Source organism: Phyllobates terribilis, unplaced genomic scaffold, assembly GCF_046119375.1.
Source record: "Phyllobates terribilis strain yellow unplaced genomic scaffold, ASM4611937v1 Scaffold_6__1_contigs__length_29720123, whole genome shotgun sequence".
In the NCBI taxonomy this organism is placed as follows: domain Eukaryota; kingdom Metazoa; phylum Chordata; class Amphibia; order Anura; family Dendrobatidae; genus Phyllobates; species Phyllobates terribilis.
Window position 1 is genome coordinate 22497027 of NW_027362766.1, and position 25344 is coordinate 22522370.

At 51.5% G+C, this 25344-nt stretch overlaps 1 protein-coding gene across 2 annotated transcripts in view; it reads left to right on the forward strand.

Annotated features, from left to right (window-relative positions):
* The window catches only part of ZFYVE26 (zinc finger FYVE-type containing 26), a 290489-nt gene that overhangs the window by 77021 nt on the left and 188124 nt on the right, over positions 1 to 25344 (forward strand). For both annotated transcript variants that reach the window (XM_073637441.1, XM_073637442.1), the window contains exon 16: positions 2725 to 2847. In XM_073637441.1, the coding sequence (XP_073493542.1) occupies positions 2725 to 2847 (123 nt within the window). The remainder of the gene's footprint in view (positions 1 to 2724; positions 2848 to 25344) is intronic.

The window sequence follows — 25344 nt, forward strand, 5'->3', positions numbered from 1 at the left end:
TGTTGGTTGTGCTTTCACACTCTTGGTAGCATGAGACGGACTCTACAACCCACAGAAGTTGCTCAGGTAGTGCAGCTCATCCAAGATGGCACATCAATTCGAGCTGTGACAAGAAGGTTTGCTGTGTCTGTCAGTGTAGTGTCCAGAGGCTGGAGGCGCTACCAGGAGACAGGACGGTACACCAGGAGACGTGGAGAGGGCCGTAGGAGGGCAACAGCCCAGCAGCAGGACCGCTACCTCCGCCTTTGTGCAAGGAGGAATAGGAGGAGCACTGACAGAGCCCTGCAAAATGACCTCCAGCAGGCCACAAATGTGCATGTCTGCACAAACGGTTAGAAACTGACTCCATGAGGGTTGTATGAGGGCCCGACGTCCACAGATGGGGGTTGTGCTCACATCCCAACACCGTGCAGGACGCTTGGCATTTGCCTCAGATCACCAGGATTGGCAAAGTCGCCACTGGCGCCCTGTGCTCTTCACAGATGAAAGCAGGTTCACACTGAGTCCATGTGACAGACGTGACAGAGTCTGGAGACGCCGTGGAGAGCGATCTGCTGCCTGCAACATCCTTCAGCATGACCGGTTGGCAGTGGGTCAGTAATGGTGTGGGGTGGCATTTCTTTGGAGGGCCGCACAGCCCTCCATGTGCTCGCCAGAGGTAGCCTGACTGCCATTAGGTACCGAGATGAGATCCTCAGACCCCTTGTAAGACCATATGCTGGTGCGGTTGGTCCTGGGTTCCTCCTAATGCAGGACAATGCCAGACCTCATGTGGCTGGAGTGTGTCAGCAGTTCCTGCAAGATGAAGGCATTGAAGCTATGGACTGGCCGCCCGTTCCCCAGACCTGAATCCGCTTGAGCACATCTGGGACATCATGTCTCGCTCCATCCACCAACGTCACGTTGCTCCACAGGCTGTCCAGGAGTTGGCGGATGCTTTAGTCCAGGTCTGGGAGGAGATCCCACAGGAGACCATCCACAACCTCATCAGGAGCATGCCCAGGCGTTGTAGGGAGATCATACAGGCACGTGGAGGCCACACACAATACTGAGCCTCATCAGGAGCATGCCCAGGCGTTGTAGGGAGGTCATACAGGCACGTGGAGGCCACACACAATACTCAGCCTCATCAGGAGCATGCCCAGGCGTTGTAGGGAGGTCATACAGGCACGTGGAGGCCACACACAATACTCGGCCTCATCAGGAGCATGCCCAGGCATTGTAGGGAGGTCATACAGGCACGTGGAGGCCACACACAATACTCAGCCTCATCAGGAGCATGCCCAGGCGTTGTAGGGAGGTCATACAGGCACGTGGAGGCCACACACAATACTCGGCCTCATCAGGAGCATGCCCAGGCATTGTAGGGAGGTCATACAGGCACATGGAGGCCGCACACAATACTCAGCCTCATCAGGAGCATGCCCAGGCGTTGTAGGGAGGTCATACAGGCACGTGGAGGCCACACACAATACTCAGCCTCATCAGGAGCATGCCCAGGCGTTGTAGGGAGGTCATACAGGCACGTGGAGGCCACACACAATACTCAGCCTCATCAGGAGCATGCCCAGGCGTTGTAGAGAGGTCATACAGGCACGTGGAGGCCACACACAATACTCAGCCTCATCAGGAGCATGCCCAGGCGTTGTAGGGAGGTCATACAGGCACGTGGAGGCCACACACAATACTCAGCCTCATTTTGACTTGTTTTAAGGACATTACATCACAGTTGGATCAGCCTCTATTGTGTTTTTCCACTTTAATTTTGGGGGTGACTCCAGATCCAGGCCTCCATTGGTTAATAAATGTGATTTCCATTGATGATTTTTGGGTGATTTTGTTGTCAGCATATTCAGCTTTCTACAGAACAAAGTATTCAATGAGAAGATTTCATTCATTCAGATCCAGGAGGGGGGATTTCAGGGGTCCCTTTATTTTTTTTTGAGCAGTGTACTTTTTTTTAGGTTCAAAGAATAAACCTCACTCCGGAGGATTGCTGGCTGCATAGTGAGTTAACTGAGAATCCGTCAGTGAGCTCCTTCTATCAATCTGACAGGAGAGTTTGTAACTCTTTTTGTAGCAAATTTTTGATCAAGTTGAATGTTCGGGAAACAAAGAGCCTGGAAAAGCTTAACAGTGCAATCCAATTGCAAAAGTTAGTTTTTAACCCGAAATATATGAACTTGAGTAAAAAATAAAATGTTTACCGTGTACCCGTCCTTTCATACTGAATCTGTAGGTCTTACTGCCCTCATCCACCAGAACAGGTTAGAAGTGCTTTGAGAAGACGTCCCTGTCTTCATGCCACCATCCTGAATCCGGCGTGGTCTTTCAATTGTTCCTGCGTCTCTCTGTTCCTGAGACACGGCCCTGTCTTCCCTGCATATAAACCAAGAGGGCGTGTTCAATGCTATGTGCCTTGAGGAACACGCCCCCTTGACTATTGAGGACAGATCTCTAAGTAGGGATCAGGGGGGCTTATCTCAAGAATGGAGAGGAGCAGGAACAAAATGGAAAACAGCGGCGTTTACACTAGCTAAAAAAAGGCATATTTATGGCAAGTGACAGGTGATTCCTCTTCATCATTCTACCAGCACTGTAGGTGCCGTGACTTACTTTCCCTCACTTCCCAGCATGCACTGTCTGTTTACTACTACCATTTATCTATCAAACGTGACCTAGTTGATTTACGCTGGTAAGATGAAAATGTTTTTATTTCTTCAGGCCGTACCTATGATGTGATAATGGAACATCCTGAAGGGATCCGAGGTGTCCACGCCGTCCTTCAGCAAATAAGTAGAATTATTAACTACCTCAGCCTACCGGCACAAGGACAAACGGAGATCGGTAAAAATACTCAATTATTAGCATAGTTGTGGTTGACGCCGTTCATTTTACCATTTACCAAAACAATTCTGGCTTGGCGTTTTTTGTTTTTCCCCTCTTTATAACTTTTACCAACAGGGTTTAATTTAATTTTTGACATCTCGTAATTTCTACGGACACGGTGATACTACATATTGTCAGATTTTCTAAAACTTTTTATTCTATGTATTGTTTTTAAAGTTTTATTCCTTTTTTAATGAGTTTAACCTGCAATTGTTTGATTTAAAAAAAAAAAAAAAAAAAAAAGTGTAATACCAACAATTTTCTAAAAAAAATAAATTAAAAATAAATGGCGCCATTTTCCGAGACCCGTAGCGTCTCCATTTTTCGGAATCTGGGGCCGGGTGACGGCTTATTATTTGCGCACCGAGCTGACGTTTTTATTGATACCATTTTGGGGTAGATCCGATGTTTTGATCGCCCGTTATTGCATTATATTGCAATGTTGCGGCGACCAGAAAACGTTATTCTGGCGTTTAGAATTTTTTTCTCGTTACTCCGTTTACCGATCGGATTAATTTTTTTTTTTTATATTGATCTTGTGATTCTGAACCCGGCGATACCAAATATGTGTATGTAGGTTTTTTTTTTCAATTATTTTATTTTGAATGGGGCGAAAGGGGGGTGATTTAAACTTTTATATTTTAAATATTTTTAAAAACTTTTTTTTTTTTTGCTTGCTTCTATAGTCTCCATAGGAGACTAGAAGCAGCGCTTGTCTGATCGCCTCGGCTACATACAGGGGATCAGCAGATCACCTGTATGTAGCAGAAATGGTACTGTGCTATGAGCGCCGACCACTAGGTGGCACTCATAGCGACCAGCTCATGACCACCACTGGAGTCCGCTGTAAACCCAGGGTTGTCATGACCACCCATCGGTGACCCGCGATCACGTGATGCCCTTCCGGCGCAGCGCTGTTAAATGCCGCTGTCAGAGATTGACAGCGGCATTTAACATGTTAACAGCCGCGGGTGGATCGCGATTTCACCCACGGCTGTTGCGGGCACATGTCAGCTGTAATAATCAGCTGACATGTGCCCGCTTCAGTGCGGGCTCAGCGCCGGAGCTCTCACTGAACCGGGGGATTACAGCCAGTGCTTACTAATACGGCACAGGCTGTAAAGTGGTTAAAATGTGGTGCCCAGAACTGGACACGGTATTCCAGATGAGGTCTGACCAAGGAGGAGTAGAGGGGGATAATTACTTCACGTAATCTAGACACTATGCTTCTCTTAACACATCCCAGAACTGTTTTTTTTTTTTTTTTTTGCTGCTGCATCGCACTGTTGACTCCTGTGCGTTCTGTGATCTATTAGTATACCCAAGTCTTTTCCACACGTGCTGTTACTTAGTTCTATTCCTCCCATTCTGTAGATGTAATTTTCATTTTTCTTGTCCAGATGTAGAATCTGTTAAATACCATTCTATTTGTCTCTGCCCGTTGTTCAAGCTTTTCTAGATCCTTCTGAATCCTTTCTCTGTCTTTGTATAGTTTTGGGGGGTCACACTTTATGGGTGTGTCGTCCTCTTAATTGTCTGCTGCCAGATTAGATATAAGGTGTACGTACACAGAGGAATAATCAGAGTGATTACCAGTCTGGAGTCAAAAGTAAAATCATATTTATTTAGCTGGATACACAAGGTTATATAGCAAATGATTTCGGGAGTTTCCGGGAGTGCTTATCTTAAGAATTATTGCTGAGGGCCAGAACTATTATATTTATGATTCAAGATTTCAATCAATGTGGTCCGTGTCCGTAATCATTCTGTTACTGGTACCGATGCAATAAAGCTTTTTGTATATCTTCAATATATAGGGATCAATTTGTATAACTTTAACATGCATATATTTATATCCTTAACGGTCCTCCCTTTGGAGATATGCAAAATCTAGCTCTATTTTCGTCAAGTCTATCCGAGTGCACTAATAATTGCTTCACCGTATAAACGAGAAGACCCATCTCTTGTGGATGGACCCCCCTCCTAAAGGACTTTTGTGCAGAAGGCCAGATCCTGTCCCTTATGAACGTGTTCCAAGTTGGCCGCCTGGGCAGGTATTTCTCCTCAGTCGGGGGAAGTGGAGGTCACAGTCTTCTCAGGGGCACATAGTAGCCGTCATCATTTGGATCCCCGAAATCTGCATGCATTGCCATCATTGTGTTTTCCATAGTTAGTGTCATCATCTTCTTAACCCCGGGGGGCTACACAACACAGAAGTAAGGACAATATCAGCAAAACACATAGAATGACTGACTACTCCTAGTTTGATAAGGGGTCTTTGACATCCATCCCACCACCCAAACCAGGTATCCCATTGATCCTTCACACCTGAGTTTTGTCCCTTTAATGCTTTAGTCATGCTTCTATGGGGGGCTGTGTTATTGGGTAGCCATGTGCAGCAGTCTATTGCCATCCTGTTTTGGAAGGCTATAATGGAGGTGGGTCCTAGTTGCTGTACAATTCCTTTAAGGGCATCTCTAGTATATTTCACAAACAGTTGTTGATTATAGTATAGATAATTTATCCAAGCTACATTCTTGGATGGGAAAAATGGTTTCAAAACAAGCTGTTACTTGGTTTGTAGCTTTAAATTAATCAGGCACTCTCTGTGGGACCCCCAGGGCATCTATGTAGATATGAGGGTCAAAAGACCCTTTTAGTTCCCTTTTCATTCTACTTAATGTTTTGCTGTTTCCCCCCCCCCCCGAGTACTTGACCCCACCTGGGTAGCTCGAATATATGGAAGTGCGTGAGTGCTTTTACTAGAGTGCATGGTCCTTTCCAGGGTGGGTGTAGCCTGGGCCTAATTTTCATGTCACCGCATAGCTAATACACATCAGGTAGTAGGTAGGTCTGATCTGTTAACAGGAAATCATTAAATAGGCGATCTGGCTGGACCTTGATGGTGTAGTTGCAATATTCGGGTGGCAGATTGTTGACCTACAATTAGTGTTGAGCGATACCTTCCGATATCAGGAAATATCGTATCGGATTGGATCGGGCCGATACCCAAAAAGTATCGGATATCGCCGATTCCGATACCGGAAACCAATGCAAGTCAATGGGACACAAATATCGGAATGAAAATAAACCCTTTCTTTCCTTGTAGGTTAATTCTACATGAAGTAAAACAACTAAGAATAATGTAGAATGACATGAAAAGCCGGCAATTCATCAGCGGCATACACCGGTACCCGACAATTTACAACAGAAAGAATAGAGCATCACACATAGATTAGATAGATAGAAACATGTCAGTCACATATATATGAAGTACAGTGACAGTGTTGCTTACTGTACTTGTCATTTAGTGTAAAGGATTTATTAAAAAAAATATTAGTGTTTTCGTGCACCGTCTCTTTAAAAAAGCCGGCCGGCAATTCAGCAGCGGTACCCGACAATTTATAACAGAAAGAATAGAGCTTCACACATAGATTAGATAGATAGAAACATGTCAGTCACATATATATGAAGTACAGTGACAGTGTTGCTTACTGTACTTGTCATTTAGTGTAAAGGATTTATTTAAAAAAATAATAGTGTTTTCATGCACCGTCTCTTTAAGAAAGCCGGCCGGCAATTCAGCATCTGTACCCGACAATTTAGAACAGAAAGAATAGAGAATCACACATAGATTAGATAGATAGAAACATGTCAGTCACATATATATGAAGTACAGTGACAGTGTTGATTACTGTACTTGTCATTTAGTGTTAAAATAAAGGATTTATTTAAAAAAAAATTGGCGTGGGGTTCCCCTTAATTTTAGGCTCTAGCGGAGGTTAAGCAGACGGCTGGGGCAAATGTTTGAAGCCTGGGAAGGGGGTAATACCCACGGAGCTTCCCAGGCTACTAATATCAGCCCCCAGCTGAATACCTAGCCTTTACTAGCTATTAAAATGGGGGAACCCCCCCAAAAAAATAACGTGGGGTCCCCCCTAATTTAATAGCTAGCACAGGCTAGGCAGACAGCTGGGGGCTGATATTAATAGCCCAGGAAGGGTGCCATGAATATTGGCCCCCTCCCAGGCTAGAAACACCAGCCGTCAGCCGCCCCAGAAATGGCGCATCCATAGGATGCGCCAATTCTGGCACTTAGCCTCGCTCTTCCACGCTGCCCTGGTGCGGTGGCAGGGGGTAATAGGGCTGGGGTTGATGTCAGCTTATAATGCCAGCTGACATCAAGCCCAGGTTAGTAATGGAGAGGCGTCTATAAGACACCCCCATTACTAACCCCATAGTCAAAGTTAAAAGAAAACACAAACACCCAGAATAAAGTCCTTTAATTGAAATAAAGACACAATTCTTTATTGTTCTAAATTAAACCATACTTACCATCACGCCCATTCCAGCTGAAGCCAACGATCTCCTGCAATAAAAGAAAAATAATAAAGCAACCTCATCCTTACCTTTCGATGGTTCCCAGGACAGCTCCAGCTCTGCTACATCGAGATGACAGGATGGACCGCAGCAGAAAGCTGCCATCCAGCCTGTCATCCCGCAGACACTGAGAAGGCAGGCATGCTTGCGCTCCTCAGTGTCTCTCTGTGACGTCATCCAGATGAGCCGAGTTCATGTCCAATGAACTCAGCTCACCTCATGCACGTCACTGACAGCGTGGGAAAGTTCTCCTGCACTCAGCGCTTCAGCGTGAGAATTCTCCCACGCTGTCAGTGACGTGCATGAGGTGAGGTCATGTCCAATGAACTCAGCTCACCTCATGCACGTCACTGACAGTGTGGGAAAATTCTCACGCTGAAGTGCTGAGTGCAGGAGAATTTTCCCACGCTGTCAGTGACGTACATGAGGTGAGCTGAGTTCATTGGACATGACCTCGGCTCATCTTTATGCCGTCACAGCCAGACATTGAGGAGCACAAGCATGCCTGTGCTTCTCAGTGTCTGCGGGATGACAGGCTGGATGGCAGCGTTCTGCTGCGGTCCAGCCTGTCATCTCGATGTAGCAGAGCTGAAGCTGTCGTGGGAGCCATGGAAAGGTAAGGATGAGGTTGCTTTATTATTTTACTTTTATTGCAGGAGATCGTTGGCTTCAGCTGGAATGGGCGTGATGGTAAGTATGGTTTAATTTAGAACAATAAAGAATTGTGTGTTTATTTCAATTAAAGGACTTTTTTCTGGGTGTTGTGTTTTTTTTAAATACTTTACTAGAAATTCATGGTGGTCATGTCTAATATTGGCGTGACCCCATGAATTTTGGGCTTAGGGCCAGCTGATAATACCAAGCTGGCCCTAACCCCTTTATTACCCAGTGAGCCACCGCACCAGGGCCCTGGATGAGTTGGGTACAGCGCCAGAAGATGGCGCTTCAATGAACGCGCCATTTTCTGGGGCGGCTGCGGACTGCAATTTGCAGCGGGGGGGGGCCCAGAAAGCTTGGGCCTCCCTGCGCTGCAGATTCCAGCCCCCAGCTGCCTAGTTGTATCTGGCTGGACACAAAAATAGGGCGAAGCCCCACATAATTTTTTTTTAATTATTTCATGAATTTCCTGAAATAATTTAAAAAAAATTGACGTGGGGCTTCACACTATATTTGTGTCCAGCCAGGTACAGCAGGCAGGAACGGGCTGCCCCCAACCACCAGCTGCCTATTTGTACCTGGCCAGACACAACAATATAGGGAAGCCCTTTTTTTCTTAATTATTCCATGAATTTCATGAAATAATTAAAAAAAAAAAAATGTGGGGCTTCTCCCTATTTTTGTGTCCAGCCAGGTACAACTAGGCAGCTGGGGGATGGAATCTGCAGCGCAGGGAGGCCCAAGCTTTCTGCCCCCCCCCCTCCCCCCGCTGAAAATTGCAGTCCGCGGCCGCCCCGGAAAATGGCGCGTTCATAGAAGCTGGATGCTGTACCTGGCTGGCATACAAAAATATGGCGAAGCCCACGTCAAAAGTTTTGGGAAAAATTTATTAAAAAATAAATAATAATTTAGGGACTGCATCTTTATTAACTCCTCAAATGTCATTTAGTGTTAAAATAAAGGATTTATTTTAAAAAAAAATGGCGTGGGATCCCCCATAATTTTAGTCTCTAGCGGAGGTTAAGCAGACGGCTGGGGCAGATGTTTGAAGCCTGGGAAGGGGGTAAAACCCACGGAGCTTCCCAGGCTACTAATATCAGCCCCCAGCTGAATACCTAGCCTTTACTAGCTATTAAAATGGGGGACCCCCCCCAAAAAAATGACGTGGGGTCCCCCCTATTTTAATAGCTAGCAAAGGCTAGGCAGACAGCTGGGGGCTGATATTAATAGCTCAGGAAGGGTGCCATGAATATTGGCCCCCTCCCAGGCTAGAAACACCAGCCGTCAGCCGCCCCAGAAATGGCGCATCCATAGGATGCGCCAATTCTGGCACTTAGCCTCGCTCTTCCACGCTGCCCTGGTGCGGTGGCAGGGGGTAATAGTGGTGGGGTTCATGTCAGCGCCAGCTGCCATGAAGCCCAGGTTAGTAATGATGGGCGTCTATAAGACACCCCCATTACTAACCTACAAAGTGTTAAAAAGAAAAAACACACTACACCCAGAAAAAAATAATTTATTTGAAATAAAACACCATTTTATTTAATTCTTAGTTTACTAAAAAAAAATAGTTACCTGTCCACGTTCCTGCGCTGATCTCCCATGCACAGCTGTCACATCTGGAGATGGTGACAGCTGTGCATGGCTGCTGTAAGCTCACGCTGCCGGGAACACGTCCGCTCCCGGCAGCGGGAGCCACTGACTGAGGTCACCGGAGTGCATTCAGGCAGCGCAGCTCCGGAGACCTCCTTTACGGCAGTGCTGTACCGTGGGAATTTCTCACGATACAGCAGTGCCGTAAAGCAGCTAACCGGAGCAGCGCTGCCTTAACTCTGGTGAACCCTTACGGCCCCGTCATTCTAGCGGCGGCAGCGGTTCAGAGCGGTCACATTCTATGTGGCTGCTCTGAACTGGAGATCTTCGTGGGACACTCGTGGACTGCTACGGAGGGGTAAGGATAAGGTTGTGGTTTATTATTTTATATTTTATTACAGGAGATCGATGGCTTCGGGGAATTAGGTGTCTAGGTGAGTATAGGTGTAGTTTTTTATTTTTTACTTTATTTTAGGTGACGATCGGCGGGGACAGGTAATGTATAAACTAATTTCTTTTAGGTAACCACTGGCCACCAATGACATGTATCTAACATTTATTGGGGACACAGTAGGGCAATTTATATAGCAGGATCAGGCTGATGGGAACTACTGCTCCCATCGAGCTGATCCTGCTGGCACGAGTGGACGGGGGACAGACATAGGCCGATGGGAGTAGTAGTGTCACATCGGCCTATGTCTGCCTGCACGCACAGACACCCCGCACACACACCCCGCACACACACCCCGCACACACACCCCGCACACACACACCCCGCACACACACACACCCCGCACTCACACCCCGCACACACACACACCCCGCACACACACACACCCCGCACACACACCCTGCACACACACACACCCCGCACACACACCCCGCACACACACACACCCCGCACACACACACCCCGCACACACTAATCATGACGGGTCTGGGAGGTGAGGCTGACCTGTGCGGCCGTGGGAAAGTTCATGTGAGTTCATGCAGTCAAGCATGAACTCACATGAACCCTCTGAGGGCACCGCGGCTACTTCAAATGAACAGCTGATCGGCATCACCTGATACCTCAGCTGTTCATTTGAAATAACCGGCGGGAAAGCGCAGCACAGAACGGGAAAGCCGGCGGTGAAGTCTTTTCACTGCCGGCTTCCCCGCCCGGGTCCTTCGCTCCTTGGTGCTGCGCTCCCCGCCCGGTCCTAATTTACGATTGGGATTGGAGGTGGCGAGGGGAGCGGAGGATCGGGGTGGGAGGCTGCGGGGAAGCAGTATGGGGCTGTGTGATTGTTTAAAAGCTGGCGGCTTTTTACCGCCCGCCGGCTTTTAAACAATCAGGAGAATTCTCCCACGCTGGGATGGCATTCTGATGACAGGCTGGATCGCAGCTGAGCGCTGCCATCCAGCTTGTCATCCTTCACAGACACTGCAGAGCGCAGGCATTATGGGAACTTCCGATTCCGGTATTCGATATTATAAAAGTATCGGAATTAAGTATCGGAATTCCGATACAGTGAATATCGGCCGATACCCGATATTTCAGTATCGGAATGCTCAACACTACTTATAGTTAGTGTTGAGCGATACCTTCCGATATCAGGAAATATCGTATCGGATTGGATCGGGCCGATACCCAAAAAGTATCGGATATCTCCGATTCCGATACCGGAAACCAATGCAAGTCAATGGGACACAAATATCGGAATGAAAATAAACCCTTTCTTTCCTTGTAGGTTAATTCTACATGAAGTAAAACAACTAAGAATAATGTAGAATGACATGAAAAGCCGGCAATTCATCAGCGGCATACACCGGTACCCGACAATTTACAACAGAAAGAATAGAGCATCACACATAGATTAGATAGATAGAAACATGTCAGTCACATATATATGAAGTACAGTGACAGTGTTGCTTACTGTACTTGTCATTTAGTGTAAAGGATTTATTTAAAAAAATATTAGTGTTTTCGTGCACCGTCTCTTTAAAAAAGCCGGCCGGCAATTCAGCAGCGGTACCCGACAATTTATAACAGAAAGAATAGAGCTTCACACATAGATTAGATAGATAGAAACATGTCAGTCACATATATATGAAGTACAGTGACAGTGTTGCTTACTGTACTTGTCATTTAGTGTAAAGGATTTATTAAAAAAAATATTAGTGTTTTCGTGCACCGTCTCTTTAAGAAAGCCGGCCGGCAATTCAGCATCTGTACCCGACAATTTAGAACAGAAAGAATAGAGAATCACACATAGATTAGATAGATAGAAACATGTCAGTCACATATATATGAAGTACAGTGACAGTGTTGATTACTGTACTTGTCATTTAGTGTTAAAATAAAGGATTTATTTAAAAAAAAAATTGGCGTGGGGTTCCCCTTAATTTTAGGCTCTAGCGGAGGTTAAGCAGACAGCTGGGGCAAATGTTTGAAGCCTGGGAAGGGGGTAATACCCACGGAGCTTCCCAGGCTACTAATATCAGCCCCCAGCTGAATACCTAGCCTTTACTAGCTATTAAAATGGGGGAACCCCCCCAAAAAAATAACGTGGGGTCCCCCCTAATTTAATAGCTAGCACAGGCTAGGCAGACAGCTGGGGGCTGATATTAATAGCCCAGGAAGGGTGCCATGAATATTGGCCCCCTCCCAGGCTAGAAACACCAGCCGTCAGCCGCCCCAGAAATGGCGCATCCATAGGATGCGCCAATTCTGGCACTTAGCCTCGCTCTTCCACGCTGCCCTGGTGCGGTGGCAGGGGGTAATAGGGCTGGGGTTGATGTCAGCTTATAATGCCAGCTGACATCAAGCCCAGGTTAGTAATGGAGAGGCGTCTATAAGACACCCCCATTACTAACCCCATAGTCAAAGTTAAAAGAAAACACAAACACCCAGAGTAAAGTCCTTTAATTGAAATAAAGACACAATTCTTTATTGTTCTAAATTAAACCATACTTACCATCACGCCCATTCCAGCTGAAGCCAACGATCTCCTGCAATAAAAGAAAAATAATAAAGCAACCTCATCCTTACCTTTCGATGGTTCCCAGGACAGCTCCAGCTCTGCTACATCGAGATGACAGGCTGGACCGCAGCAGAAAGCTGCCATCCAGCCTGTCATCCCGCAGACACTGAGAAGGCAGGCATGCTTGCGCTCCTCAGTGTCTCTCTGTGACGTCATCCAGATGAGCCGAGTTCATGTCCAATGAACTCAGCTCACCTCATGCACGTCACTGACAGCGTGGGAAAGTTCTCCTGCACTCAGCGCTTCAGCGTGAGAATTCTCCCACGCTGTCAGTGACATACATGAGGTGAGGTCATGTCCAATGAACTCAGCTCACCTCATGCACGTCACTGACAGTGTGGGAAAATTCTCACGCTGAAGTGCTGAGTGCAGGAGAATTTTCCCACGCTGTCAGTGACGTACATGAGGTGAGCTGAGTTCATTGGACATGACCTCGGCTCATCTTTATGCCGTCACAGCCAGACATTGAGGAGCACAAGCATGCCTGTGCTTCTCAGTGTCTGCGGGATGACAGGATGGATGGCAGCGTTCTGCTGCGGTCCAGCCTGTCATCTCGATGTAGCAGAGCTGAAGCTGTCGTGGGAGCCATGGAAAGGTAAGGATGAGGTTGCTTTATTATTTTACTTTTATTGCAGGAGATCGTTGGCTTCAGCTGGAATGGGCGTGATGGTAAGTATGGTTTAATTTAGAACAATAAAGAATTGTGTGTTTATTTCAATTAAAGGACTTTTTTCTGGGTGTTGTGTTTTTTTAAATACTTTACTAGAAATTCATGGTGGTCATGTCTAATATTGGCGTGACCCCATGAATTTTGGGCTTAGGGCCAGCTGATAATACCAAGCTGGCCTTAACCCCTTTATTACCCAGTGAGCCACCGCACCAGGGCCCTGGATGAGTTGGGTACAGCGCCAGAAGATGGCGCTTCAATGAACGCGCCATTTTCTGGGGCGGCTGCGGACTGCAATTTGCAGCGGGGGTGGCCCAGAAAGCTTGGGCCTCCCTGCGCTGCGGATTCCAGCCCCCAGCTGCCTAGTTGTACCTGGCTGGACACAAAAATAGGGCGAAGCTCCACATAATTTTTTTTAAATCATTTCAGGAAATTCATGAAATAATTAAAAAAAAATTGATGTGGGGCTTCGCCCTATATTTGTGTCCAGTCAGGTACAGCAGGCAGGAACGGGCTGCCCCCAACCACCAGCTGCCTATTTGTACCTAGCCGGACACAACAATATAGGGAAGCCCTTTTTTTCTTAATTATTCCATGAATTTCATGAAATAATGAAAAAAAAAAAAAACGTGGAGCTTCTCCCTATTTTTGTGTCCAGCCAGGTACAACTAGGCAGCTGGGGGATGGAATCTGCAGCGCAGGGAGGCCCAAGCTTTCTGCCCCCCTCCCCCCCCCCCCCCGCTGAAAATTGCAGTCCGCAGCTGCCCCGGAAAATGGTGCGTTCATAGAAGCTGGATGCTGTACCTGGCTGGCATACAAAAATATGGCGAAGCCCACGTCAAAAGTTTTGGGAAAAATTAATTAAAAAATAAATAATAATTTAGGGACTGCATCTTTATTAACTCATCAAATGTCATTTAGTGTTAAAATAAAGGATTTATTTAAAAAAAAAATGGCGTGGGATCCCCCATAATTTTAGTCTCTAGTGGAGGTTAAGCAGACGGCTGGGGCAGATGTTTGAAGCCTGGGAAGGGGGTAAAACCCACGGAGCTTCCCAGGCTACTAATATCAGCCCCCAGCTGAATACCTAGCCTTTACTAGCTATTAAAATGGGGGACCCCCCCCAAAAAAATGACGTGGGGTCCCCCCTATTTTAATAGCTAGCAAAGGCTAGGCAGACAGCTGGGGGCTGATATTAATAGCCCAGGAAGGGTGCCATGAATAATGGCCCCCTCCCAGGCTAGAAACACCAGCCGTCAGCCGCCCCAGAAATGGCGCATCCGTAGGATGCGCCAATTCTGGCACTTAGCCTCGCTCTTCCACGCTGCCCTGGTGCGGTGGCAGGGGGTAATAGGGTTGGGGTTCATGTCAGCGCCAGCTGCCATGAAGCCCAGGTTAGTAATGATGGGCGTCTATAAGACACCCCCATTACTAACCTACAAAGTGTTAAAAAGAAAAAACACACTACACCCAGAAAAAAATAATTTATTTGAAATAAAACACACCATTTTATTTAATTCTTAGTTCACTAAAAATAATAGTTACCTGTCCACGTTCCTGTGCTGATCTCCCATGCACAGCTGTCACATCTGGAGATGGTGACAGCTGTGCATGGCTGCTGTAAGCTCACACTGCCGGGAACACGTCCGCTCCCGGCAGCGGGAGCCACTGACTGAGGTCACCGGAGTGCATTCAGGCAGCGCAGCTCCGGAGACCTCCTTTACGGCAGTGCTGTACCGTGGGAATTTCTCACGATACAGCAGGGCCGTAAAGCAGCTAACCGGAGCAGCGCTGCCTGAACTCCGGTGAACCCGCTTATGCAATGACGGGGCTGCTTTACGGCCCCGTCATTCTAGCGGCGGCAGCGGTTCAGAGCGGTCACATTCTATGTGGCTGCTCTGAACTGGAGATCTTCGTGGGACACTCGTGGACTACTCCGGAGGGGTAAGGATAAGGTTGTGGTTTATTATTTTATATTTTATTACAGGAGATCGATGGCTTCGGGGAATTAGGTGTCTAGGTGAGTATAGGTGTAGTTTTTTATTTTTTACTTTATTTTAGGTGGCGATCGGCGGGGACAGGTAATGTATGAACTAATTTATTGTAGGTAACCACTGGCCACCAATGACATGTATTTAACATTTATTGGGGCACAGTAGGGCAATTTAAATAGCAGGATCAGACTGATGGGAACTACTGCTCCCATCGAGCTGATCCTGCTGGCACGAGTGGACGGGGGACAGACATAGGCCGATGGGAGTAGTAGTGTCACATCGGCCTATGTCTGCCTGCACGCACAGACACCCGCACAGACACCCGCACAAACATCGCACAGACACCCCGCACACAGACACCCCGCACACAGACACCCCGCACACAGACACCCCGCACACAGACACCCCGCACACAGACACCCCGCACACAGACACCCCGCACACAGACACCCCGCACACAGACACCCCGCACACAGACACCCCGCACACAGACACCCCGCACACAGACACCCCGCACACAGACACCCCGCACACAGACACCCCGCACACAGACACCCCGCACACAGACACCCCGCACACAGACACCCCGCACACAGACACCCCGCACACAGACACCCCGCACACAGACACCCCGCACACAGACACCCCGCACACAGACACCCCGCACACAGACACCCCGCACACAGACACCCCGCACACAGACACCCCGCACACAGACACCCCGCACACAGACACCCCGCACACAGACACCCCGCACACAGACACCCCGCACACAGACACCCCGCACACAGACACCCCGCACACAGACACCCCGCACACAGACACCCCGCACACAGACACCCCGCACACAGACACCCCGCACACAGACACCCCGCACACAGACACCCCGCACACAGACACCCCGCACACAGACACCCCGCACACAGACACCCCGCACACAGACACCCCGCACACAGACACCCCGCACACAGACACCCCGCACACAGACACCCCGCACACAGACACCCCGCACACAGACACCCCGCACACAGACACCCCGCACACAGACACCCCGCACACAGACACCCCGCACACAGACACCCCGCACACAGACACCCCGCACACAGACACCCCGCACACAGACACCCCGCACACAGACACCCCGCACACAGACACCCCGCACACAGACACCCCGCACACAGACACCCCGCACACAGACACCCCGCACACAGACACCCCGCACACAGACACCCCGCACACAGACACCCCGCACACAGACACCCCGCACACAGACACCCCGCACACAGACACCCCGCACACAGACACCCCGCACACAGACACCCCGCACACAGACACCCCGCACACAGACACCCCGCACACAGACACCCCGCACACAGACACCCCGCACACAGACACCCCGCACACAGACACCCCGCACACAGACACCCCGCACACAGACACCCCGCACACAGACACCCCGCACACAGACACCCCGCACACAGACACCCCGCACACAGACACCCCGCACACAGACACCCCGCACACAGACACCCCGCACACAGACACCCCGCACACAGACACCCCGCACACAGACACCCCGCACACAGACACCCCGCACACAGACACCCCGCACACAGACACCCCGCACACAGACACCCCGCACACAGACACCCCGCACACAGACACCCCGCACACAGACACCCCGCACACAGACACCCCGCACACAGACACCCCGCACACAGACACCCCGCACACAGACACCCCGCACACAGACACCCCGCACACAGACACCCCGCACACAGACACCCCGCACACAGACACCCCGCACACAGACACCCCGCACACAGACACCCCGCACACAGACACCCCGCACACAGACACCCCGCACACAGACACCCCGCACACAGACACCCCGCACACAGACACCCCGCACACAGACACCCCGCACACAGACACCCCGCACACAGACACCCCGCACACAGACACCCCGCACACAGACACCCCGCACACAGACACCCCGCACACAGACACCCCGCACACAGACACCCCGCACACAGACACCCCGCACACAGACACCCCGCACACAGACACCCCGCACACAGACACCCCGCACACAGACACCCCGCACACAGACACCCCGCACACAGACACCCCGCACACAGACACCCCGCACACAGACACCCCGCACACAGACACCCCGCACACAGACACCCCGCACACAGACACCCCGCACACAGACACCCCGCACACAGACACCCCGCACACAGACACCCCGCACACAGACACCCCGCACACAGACACCCCGCACACAGACACCCCGCACACAGACACCCCGCACACAGACACCCCGCACACAGACACCCCGCACACAGACACCCCGCACACAGACACCCCGCACACAGACACCCCGCACACAGACACCCCGCACACAGACACCCCGCACACAGACACCCCGCACACAGACACCCCGCACACAGACACCCCGCACACAGACACCCCGCACACAGACACCCCGCACACAGACACCCCGCACACAGACACCCCGCACACAGACACCCCGCACACAGACACCCCGCACACAGACACCCCGCACACAGACACCCCGCACACAGACACCCCGCACACAGACACCCCGCACACAGACACCCCGCACACAGACACCCCGCACACAGACACCCCGCACACAGACACCCCGCACACAGACACCCCGCACACAGACACCCCGCACACAGACACCCCGCACACAGACACCCCGCACACAGACACCCCGCACACAGACACCCCGCACACAGACACCCCGCACACAGACACCCCGCACACAGACACCCCGCACACAGACACCCCGCACACAGACACCCCGCACACAGACACCCCGCACACAGACACCCCGCACACAGACACCCCGCACACAGACACCCCGCACACAGACACCCCGCACACAGACACCCCGCACACAGACACCCCGCACACAGACACCCCGCACACAGACACCCCGCACACAGACACCCCGCACACAGACACCCCGCACACAGACACCCCGCACACAGACACCCCGCACACAGACACCCCGCACACAGACACCCCGCACACAGACACCCCGCACACAGACACCCCGCACACAGACACCCCGCACACAGACACCCCGCACACAGACACCCCGCACACAGACACCCCGCACACAGACACCCCGCACACAGACACCCCGCACACAGACACCCCGCACACAGACACCCCGCACACAGACACCCCGCACACAGACACCCCGCACACAGACACCCCGCACACAGACACCCCGCACACAGACACCCCGCACACAGACACCCCGCACACAGACACCCCGCACACAGACACCCCGCACACAGACACCCCGCACACAGACACCCCGCACACAGACACCCCGCACACAGACACCCCGCACACAGACACCCCGCACACAGACACCCCGCACACAGACACCCCGCACACAGACACCCCGCACACAGACACCCCGCACACAGACACCCCGCACACAGACACCCCGCACACAGACACCCCGCACACAGACACCCCGCACACAGACACCCCGCACACAGACACCCCGCACACAGACACCCCGCACACAGACACCCCGCACACAGACACCCCGCACACAGACACCCCGCACACAGACACCCCGCACACAGACACCCCGCACACAGACACCCCGCACACAGACACCCCGCACACAGACACCCCGCACACAGACACCCCGCACACAGACACCCCGCACACAGACACCCCGCACACAGACACCCCGCACACAGACACCCCGCACACAGACACCCCGCACACAGACACCCCGCACACAGACACCCCGCACACAGACACCCCGCACACAGACACCCCGCACACAGACACCCCGCACACAGACACCCCGCACACAGACACCCCGCACACAGACACCCCGCACACAGACACCCCGCACACAGACACCCCGCACACAGACACCCCGCACACAGACACCCCGCACACAGACACCCCGCACACAGACACCCCGCACACAGACACCCCGCACACAGACACCCCGCACACAGACACCCCGCACACAGACACCCCGCACACAGACACCCCGCACACAGACACCCCGCACACAGACACCCCGCACACAGACACCCCGCACACAGACACCCCGCACACAGACACCCCGCACACAGACACCCCGCACACAGACACCCCGCACACAGACACCCCGCACACAGACACCCCGCACACAGACACCCCGCACACAGACACCCCGCACACAGACACCCCGCACACAGACACCCCGCACACAGACACCCCGCACACAGACACCCCGCACACAGACACCCCGCACACAGACACCCCGCACACAGACACCCCGCACACAGACACCCCGCACACAGACACCCCGCACACAGACACCCCGCACACAGACACCCCGCACACAGACACCCCGCACACAGACACCCCGCACACAGACACCCCGCACACAGACACCCCGCACACAGACACCCCGCACACAGACACCCCGCACACAGACACCCCGCACACAGACACCCCGCACACAGACACCCCGCACACAGACACCCCGCACACAGACACCCCGCACACAGACACCCCGCACACAGACACCCCGCACACAGACACCCCGCACACAGACACCCCGCACACAGACACCCCGCACACAGACACCCCGCACACAGACACCCCGCACACAGACACCCCGCACACAGACACCCCGCACACAGACACCCCGCACACAGACACCCCGCACACAGACACCCCGCACACAGACACCCCGCACACAGACACCCCGCACACAGACACCCCGCACACAGACACCCCGCACACAGACACCCCGCACACAGACACCCCGCACACAGACACCCCGCACACAGACACCCCGCACACAGACACCCCGCACACAGACACCCCGCACACAGACACCCCGCACACAGACACCCCGCACACAGACACCCCGCACACAGACACCCCGCACACAGACACCCCGCACACAGACACCCCGCACACAGACACCCCGCACACAGACACCCCGCACACAGACACCCCGCACACAGACACCCCGCACACAGACACCCCGCACACAGACACCCCGCACACAGACACCCCGCACACAGACACCCCGCACACAGACACCCCGCACACAGACACCCCGCACACAGACACCCCGCACACAGACACCCCGCACACAGACACCCCGCACACAGACACCCCGCACACAGACACCCCGCACACAGACACCCCGCACACAGACACCCCGCACACAGACACCCCGCACACAGACACCCCGCACACAGACACCCCGCACACAGACACCCCGCACACAGACACCCCGCACACAGACACCCCGCACACAGACACCCCGCACACAGACACCCCGCACACAGACACCCCGCACACAGACACCCCGCACACAGACACCCCGCACACAGACACCCCGCACACAGACACCCCGCACACAGACACCCCGCACACAGACACCCCGCACACAGACACCCCGCACACAGACACCCCGCACACAGACACCCCGCACACAGACACCCCGCACACAGACACCCCGCACACAGACACCCCGCACACAGACACCCCGCACACAGACACCCCGCACACAGACACCCCGCACACAGACACCCCGCACACAGACACCCCGCACACAGACACCCCGCACACAGACACCCCGCACACAGACACCCCGCACACAGACACCCCGCACACAGACACCCCGCACACAGACACCCCGCACACAGACACCCCGCACACAGACACCCCGCACACAGACACCCCGCACACAGACACCCCGCACACAGACACCCCGCACACAGACACCCCGCACACAGACACCCCGCACACAGACACCCCGCACACAGACACCCCGCACACACTAATCATGACGGGTCTGGGAGGTGAGGCTGACCTGTGCGGTCGTGGGAAAGTTCATGTGAGTTCATGCAGTCAAGCATGAACTCACATGAACCCTCTGAGGGCACCGCGGCTACTTCAAATGAACAGCTGATCGGCATCACCTGATACCTCAGCTGTTCATTTGAAATAACCGGCGGGAAAGCGCAGCACAGAACGGGAAAGCCGGCGGTGAAGTCTTTTCACTGCCGGCTTCCCCGCCCGGGTCCTTCGCTCCTTGGTGCTGCGCTCCCTGCCCGGTCCTAACTTACGATCGGGATTGGAGGTGGCGAGGGGAGCGGAGGATCGGGGTGGGAGGCTGCGGGGAAGCAGTATGGGGCTGTGTGATTGTTTAAAAGCCGGCGGCTTTTTACCGCGCGCCGGCTTTTAAACAATCAGGAGAATTCTCCCCCGCTGGGATGGCATTCTGATGACAGGCTGGATCGCGCTGCCATCCAGCTTGTCATCCTTCACAGACACTGCAGAGCGCAGGCATTATGGGAACTTCCGATTCCGGTATTCGATATTGTAAAAGTATCGGAATTAAGTATCGGAATTCCGATACTGCGAATATCGGCCGATACCCGATATTACAGTATCGGAATGCTCAACACTACCTACAATCCATCCTCATTGCTTTCAAAACAGGTATTGTTTCCTGGATGAGAGTTGATCCTATGGCCAGTTGGTTCCTTATTTTGGTAGGGTGAATATAGCCATGATACGGTTTGTCATTTTTCTAAAATAATTAGGTGGTGGTTTGCGTTTAGTGGTAGGACACCTAATTCCCTCCTGGTCGGCCATTGGGTCTATTGGGAAGGGTACTGTGCCTAGATAAGGTCGGGCAGTGGATGGACTATGCAGGAGGAGCGACCATCACCGGTGGCAGTATATTTTAGCCATTCCAACCAAACGTTAGTCGGGAAACCCTGTTTCTAGGGCCGGTTTAGCTTCATGCGTTAGATCTGCTAGAAATTTTGTCCCTACAATTTTTTCATCTATGTCTTCTGTTTGTGTGAGATAGATCTACTATCGATACTCCTCAGCCAAAACTTGCCTATTTTGTCAACATCCCCCTCTCTTCTCTACGCTTTGTACTTGAACTTAATACATATAACCCTTGATCATTCTCTGAGAGATTTTCACTGGTGAGGTACAGGACTGTACACCCATCCTGGGGACAATATGCCGTGGGAGTGGGGATTAAAAGGCCTCTCCTGCCTTGGAATTGGGCTTTTGTCGGGGTCATGCGGGTTCATAGACTTTTTTTCCTGTTTATCCTTGCGTTCATGTGCTTGGACTCGTTGATTAGCCCAGTTATGTTAACCAGTATTTCACCCAACAAGCGACAAGTTCTTACAGTAAGGAAAGGGGTCAATCTCGGCTGTGGTGACACAGATGTATTGTGTACCTAACCATATGTCAAACTGCTCCGTGGGGATGGGCGTTCTACTATGATGTAAAAATCAAATTGGTATGTCAACCTTGGGGCAGCAACACTGTACCAGAAGGTCACTATTACTTTCTCTTTGGTTACTCCCCCCTGGTGGCTCTCTACCCCTTGGGCTAGATAAAGGATATATGTCAGGTGGATGAAGAGTGGCAGCCACCTCTGGATCTGGCACCTTGCAGTGGGAAGCGTGGATACATGTGAGTAGTGATCAGCGAGCACTAAAATGCTCGGGTCGAGCACATTGGAATACTCGGGTGCTCAGTCCGAGTAACGAGCCCAATGTAAGTCTATGGGAAACTCGAGCATTTCTCAGGCGGCTCCCCCCGGCGGTCTGCAGAGGGCCTAAAAATTGCCCAAATCGCTGGGAACAGTGCTCAAATGACATGGGAACAGCATGGGGAAGACCCCTGGAAGCATCTCTGACTGCCAGGTCACCGTCAACAATGTTGTCAGAGTATTATGCCACTTTTACGTACTCAACATAAAACATACAAAAATGAAACCAAAATGGATTTTCCTGGGAAATATGTTAAGGAACATCCTTTCCATGGTAATGACTTGTATATAAGGCAAAATAAATAACCACAACCAAAAATACTCCTCCACACCTTGGGCTATGTTCACACGTAGCGTTTTTGATGCGTTTTTGCACTTTTGCATTGCTTTCAACAAAGACAAATGCATTCACTGAGAAATGCCATTTTAACATTTTACAACCTTATCTGGCCATGTGCTGTGTGACACATGCATACAGTGCTGAACAGACATGGGAACAGCATGGGGAAGACCTCTGGAAGCATCTCCGACTGCCAGGTCACTGCCTAAAAGTGTGGCCATCATAAGTGATCCTTGGCACATGCGAAGATGCCTCCCACCATGCACCTGTCGTTGCAGACTTGCAGCAATCACTGTCCATGTCCTTGTCCCAGTGCAGCGTTCAATTGTCCCTACCCCATTCCTTGGAATGCAAGCGCAAGTATGCAGCCAGCCACCCACCCACAGGCTGCAATACTATACTGCCAAATTTTTGACAGCTGCTTGCACTTGAAATGTGGCCTTTCAGGCTCGTGGAGGCGGAAGCTGTCCTCAATCTAATGGCGGCAGTGACAGGGTGTCCATACTCTGTCCCCAGCCGTCACTATTTTTCCCCGTGCATCTCCGCCTTTCACAAGCACGGGTCCTACAACATTACCCGTGCCCTCCCCAGTGCACTTAGTGGGAAGGACCGCCTAACCACAAACACGTGGACAGGTGAATGTGGCCAGGGATGGTACGGAGCCAGTCCACAGCTTTTTTTGCTGGATTGTATTTCACCACAGTCATATTCTTTAGCTTGGTGAAAGGACTTGGGAAACCATATCTACTCCAGCTGTCATTTCTCCCAGGAAGTCCTCTAAAGCTGCTTTCACTTGAAATGTGGCCTTTTAGGCTCGTGGAGGTGGAAGCTTTTCACACCCTCATGCCAGCGGCGGCCGGGTGTTCATACTCTGTCCCCAGCTGCCGCTATTTCTCCCGGTATCGTCTCTGCCTTCCACAGTCTCTGGTACCACAACATTACTGCTGTTATTTTTCTGTGGGAATCTGCTTGCCTCCTACCAGCCTGGAATATTTCCAGCAAACTATGGTACGACACCATGGTATTAGCACTGCCCCCAGTACCAGTAGCAAAGCCATCCCCAATTTCCTTCTCAGGAATTTTATTTGGTAGACTGAGTGGCTGCTCAAATACATTAGTTTCTCACAAAGGAGCTGAAGATAGAGTGGCAGTAGGTGCAGGTTTATCCAGCCTGTTAGATATCAGAGGGTGAACAGCAGCACATTGGATCAGTGCTTAGCACTGAAGCCTTGCAGCGCTGGGATCCTGGGTTCAAATCCCAGCAAGGATTTTGTATGTTCTCCCCATGTTTGCGTGGGTTTCCACCTCAGTAAAAAAGCAGGCATAGTGTCCGGGAACCTTCCCACACACTTTTCTAAGCCTGGACTGCTTCTTGGCAGGGTTGGACGGTCCCACCAGAGAATCCTCTGGTGTGCCTTGGCTTCTACCTCAGGAGAGTTCATGATAGCTCTAACTTTGCAGCTGCTATGGGGCTCTTGAGCGGGGGAGAAAGGTGAGCCCTCAGAATCAAATCCTCTGGTGGGCACAATGTTTTTCAATCTGTAACAGCTTCTCAGTGGGAGTTGTATTTCACCACAGCCATATTCTTTAGCTCGGTGAAAGGACTTGCATAGAGGGAAACCGTATCTACTCCGGCTGTCATTTCTCCATCTCCAGGTTCCGCCCATTGTCACACACGACCATGCCTGGCTGTATGTTCAGCATTGAGAGCCACAGATCAAGCTGCTGTGTTACAGATTTCAACAACTCTGCAGCGCTGGGCGGTTTGTCACCTAAGCATTAAGCATGTTATCTTCAGCACAGCCTGTTGTCACTTGGCCAAGGCAGTGCTGCAGTGCTGTCAGCTTGTGACTGATGTGGTCATTTCAGAGATGGAGGAGGAGGTGCAGGAGCTGAACAATGTGATTACATTGAGGTTAAATTGACGATTCTGTTTTTTATACTAAAGAAACATCCTATTGTGTTTTTTTTTTTTTTTTTTTTTTAATGTTATTTTTTTAAGACAAATGCATTCACCGGGAAATGTCAGTTAACATTTTACAACCTTATCTGGCAATGTGGTCTGTGACACATCCTGTTTCATTTATGATGGAGGGATTCTGAAAGTCACAAAGCCTATTTTTATAGGGCCATCAGACCGCCCTTACTATTCTTAAAAGGGCCAGCAGTCGGCCCTCTCTATTGTTAGAGAGCCA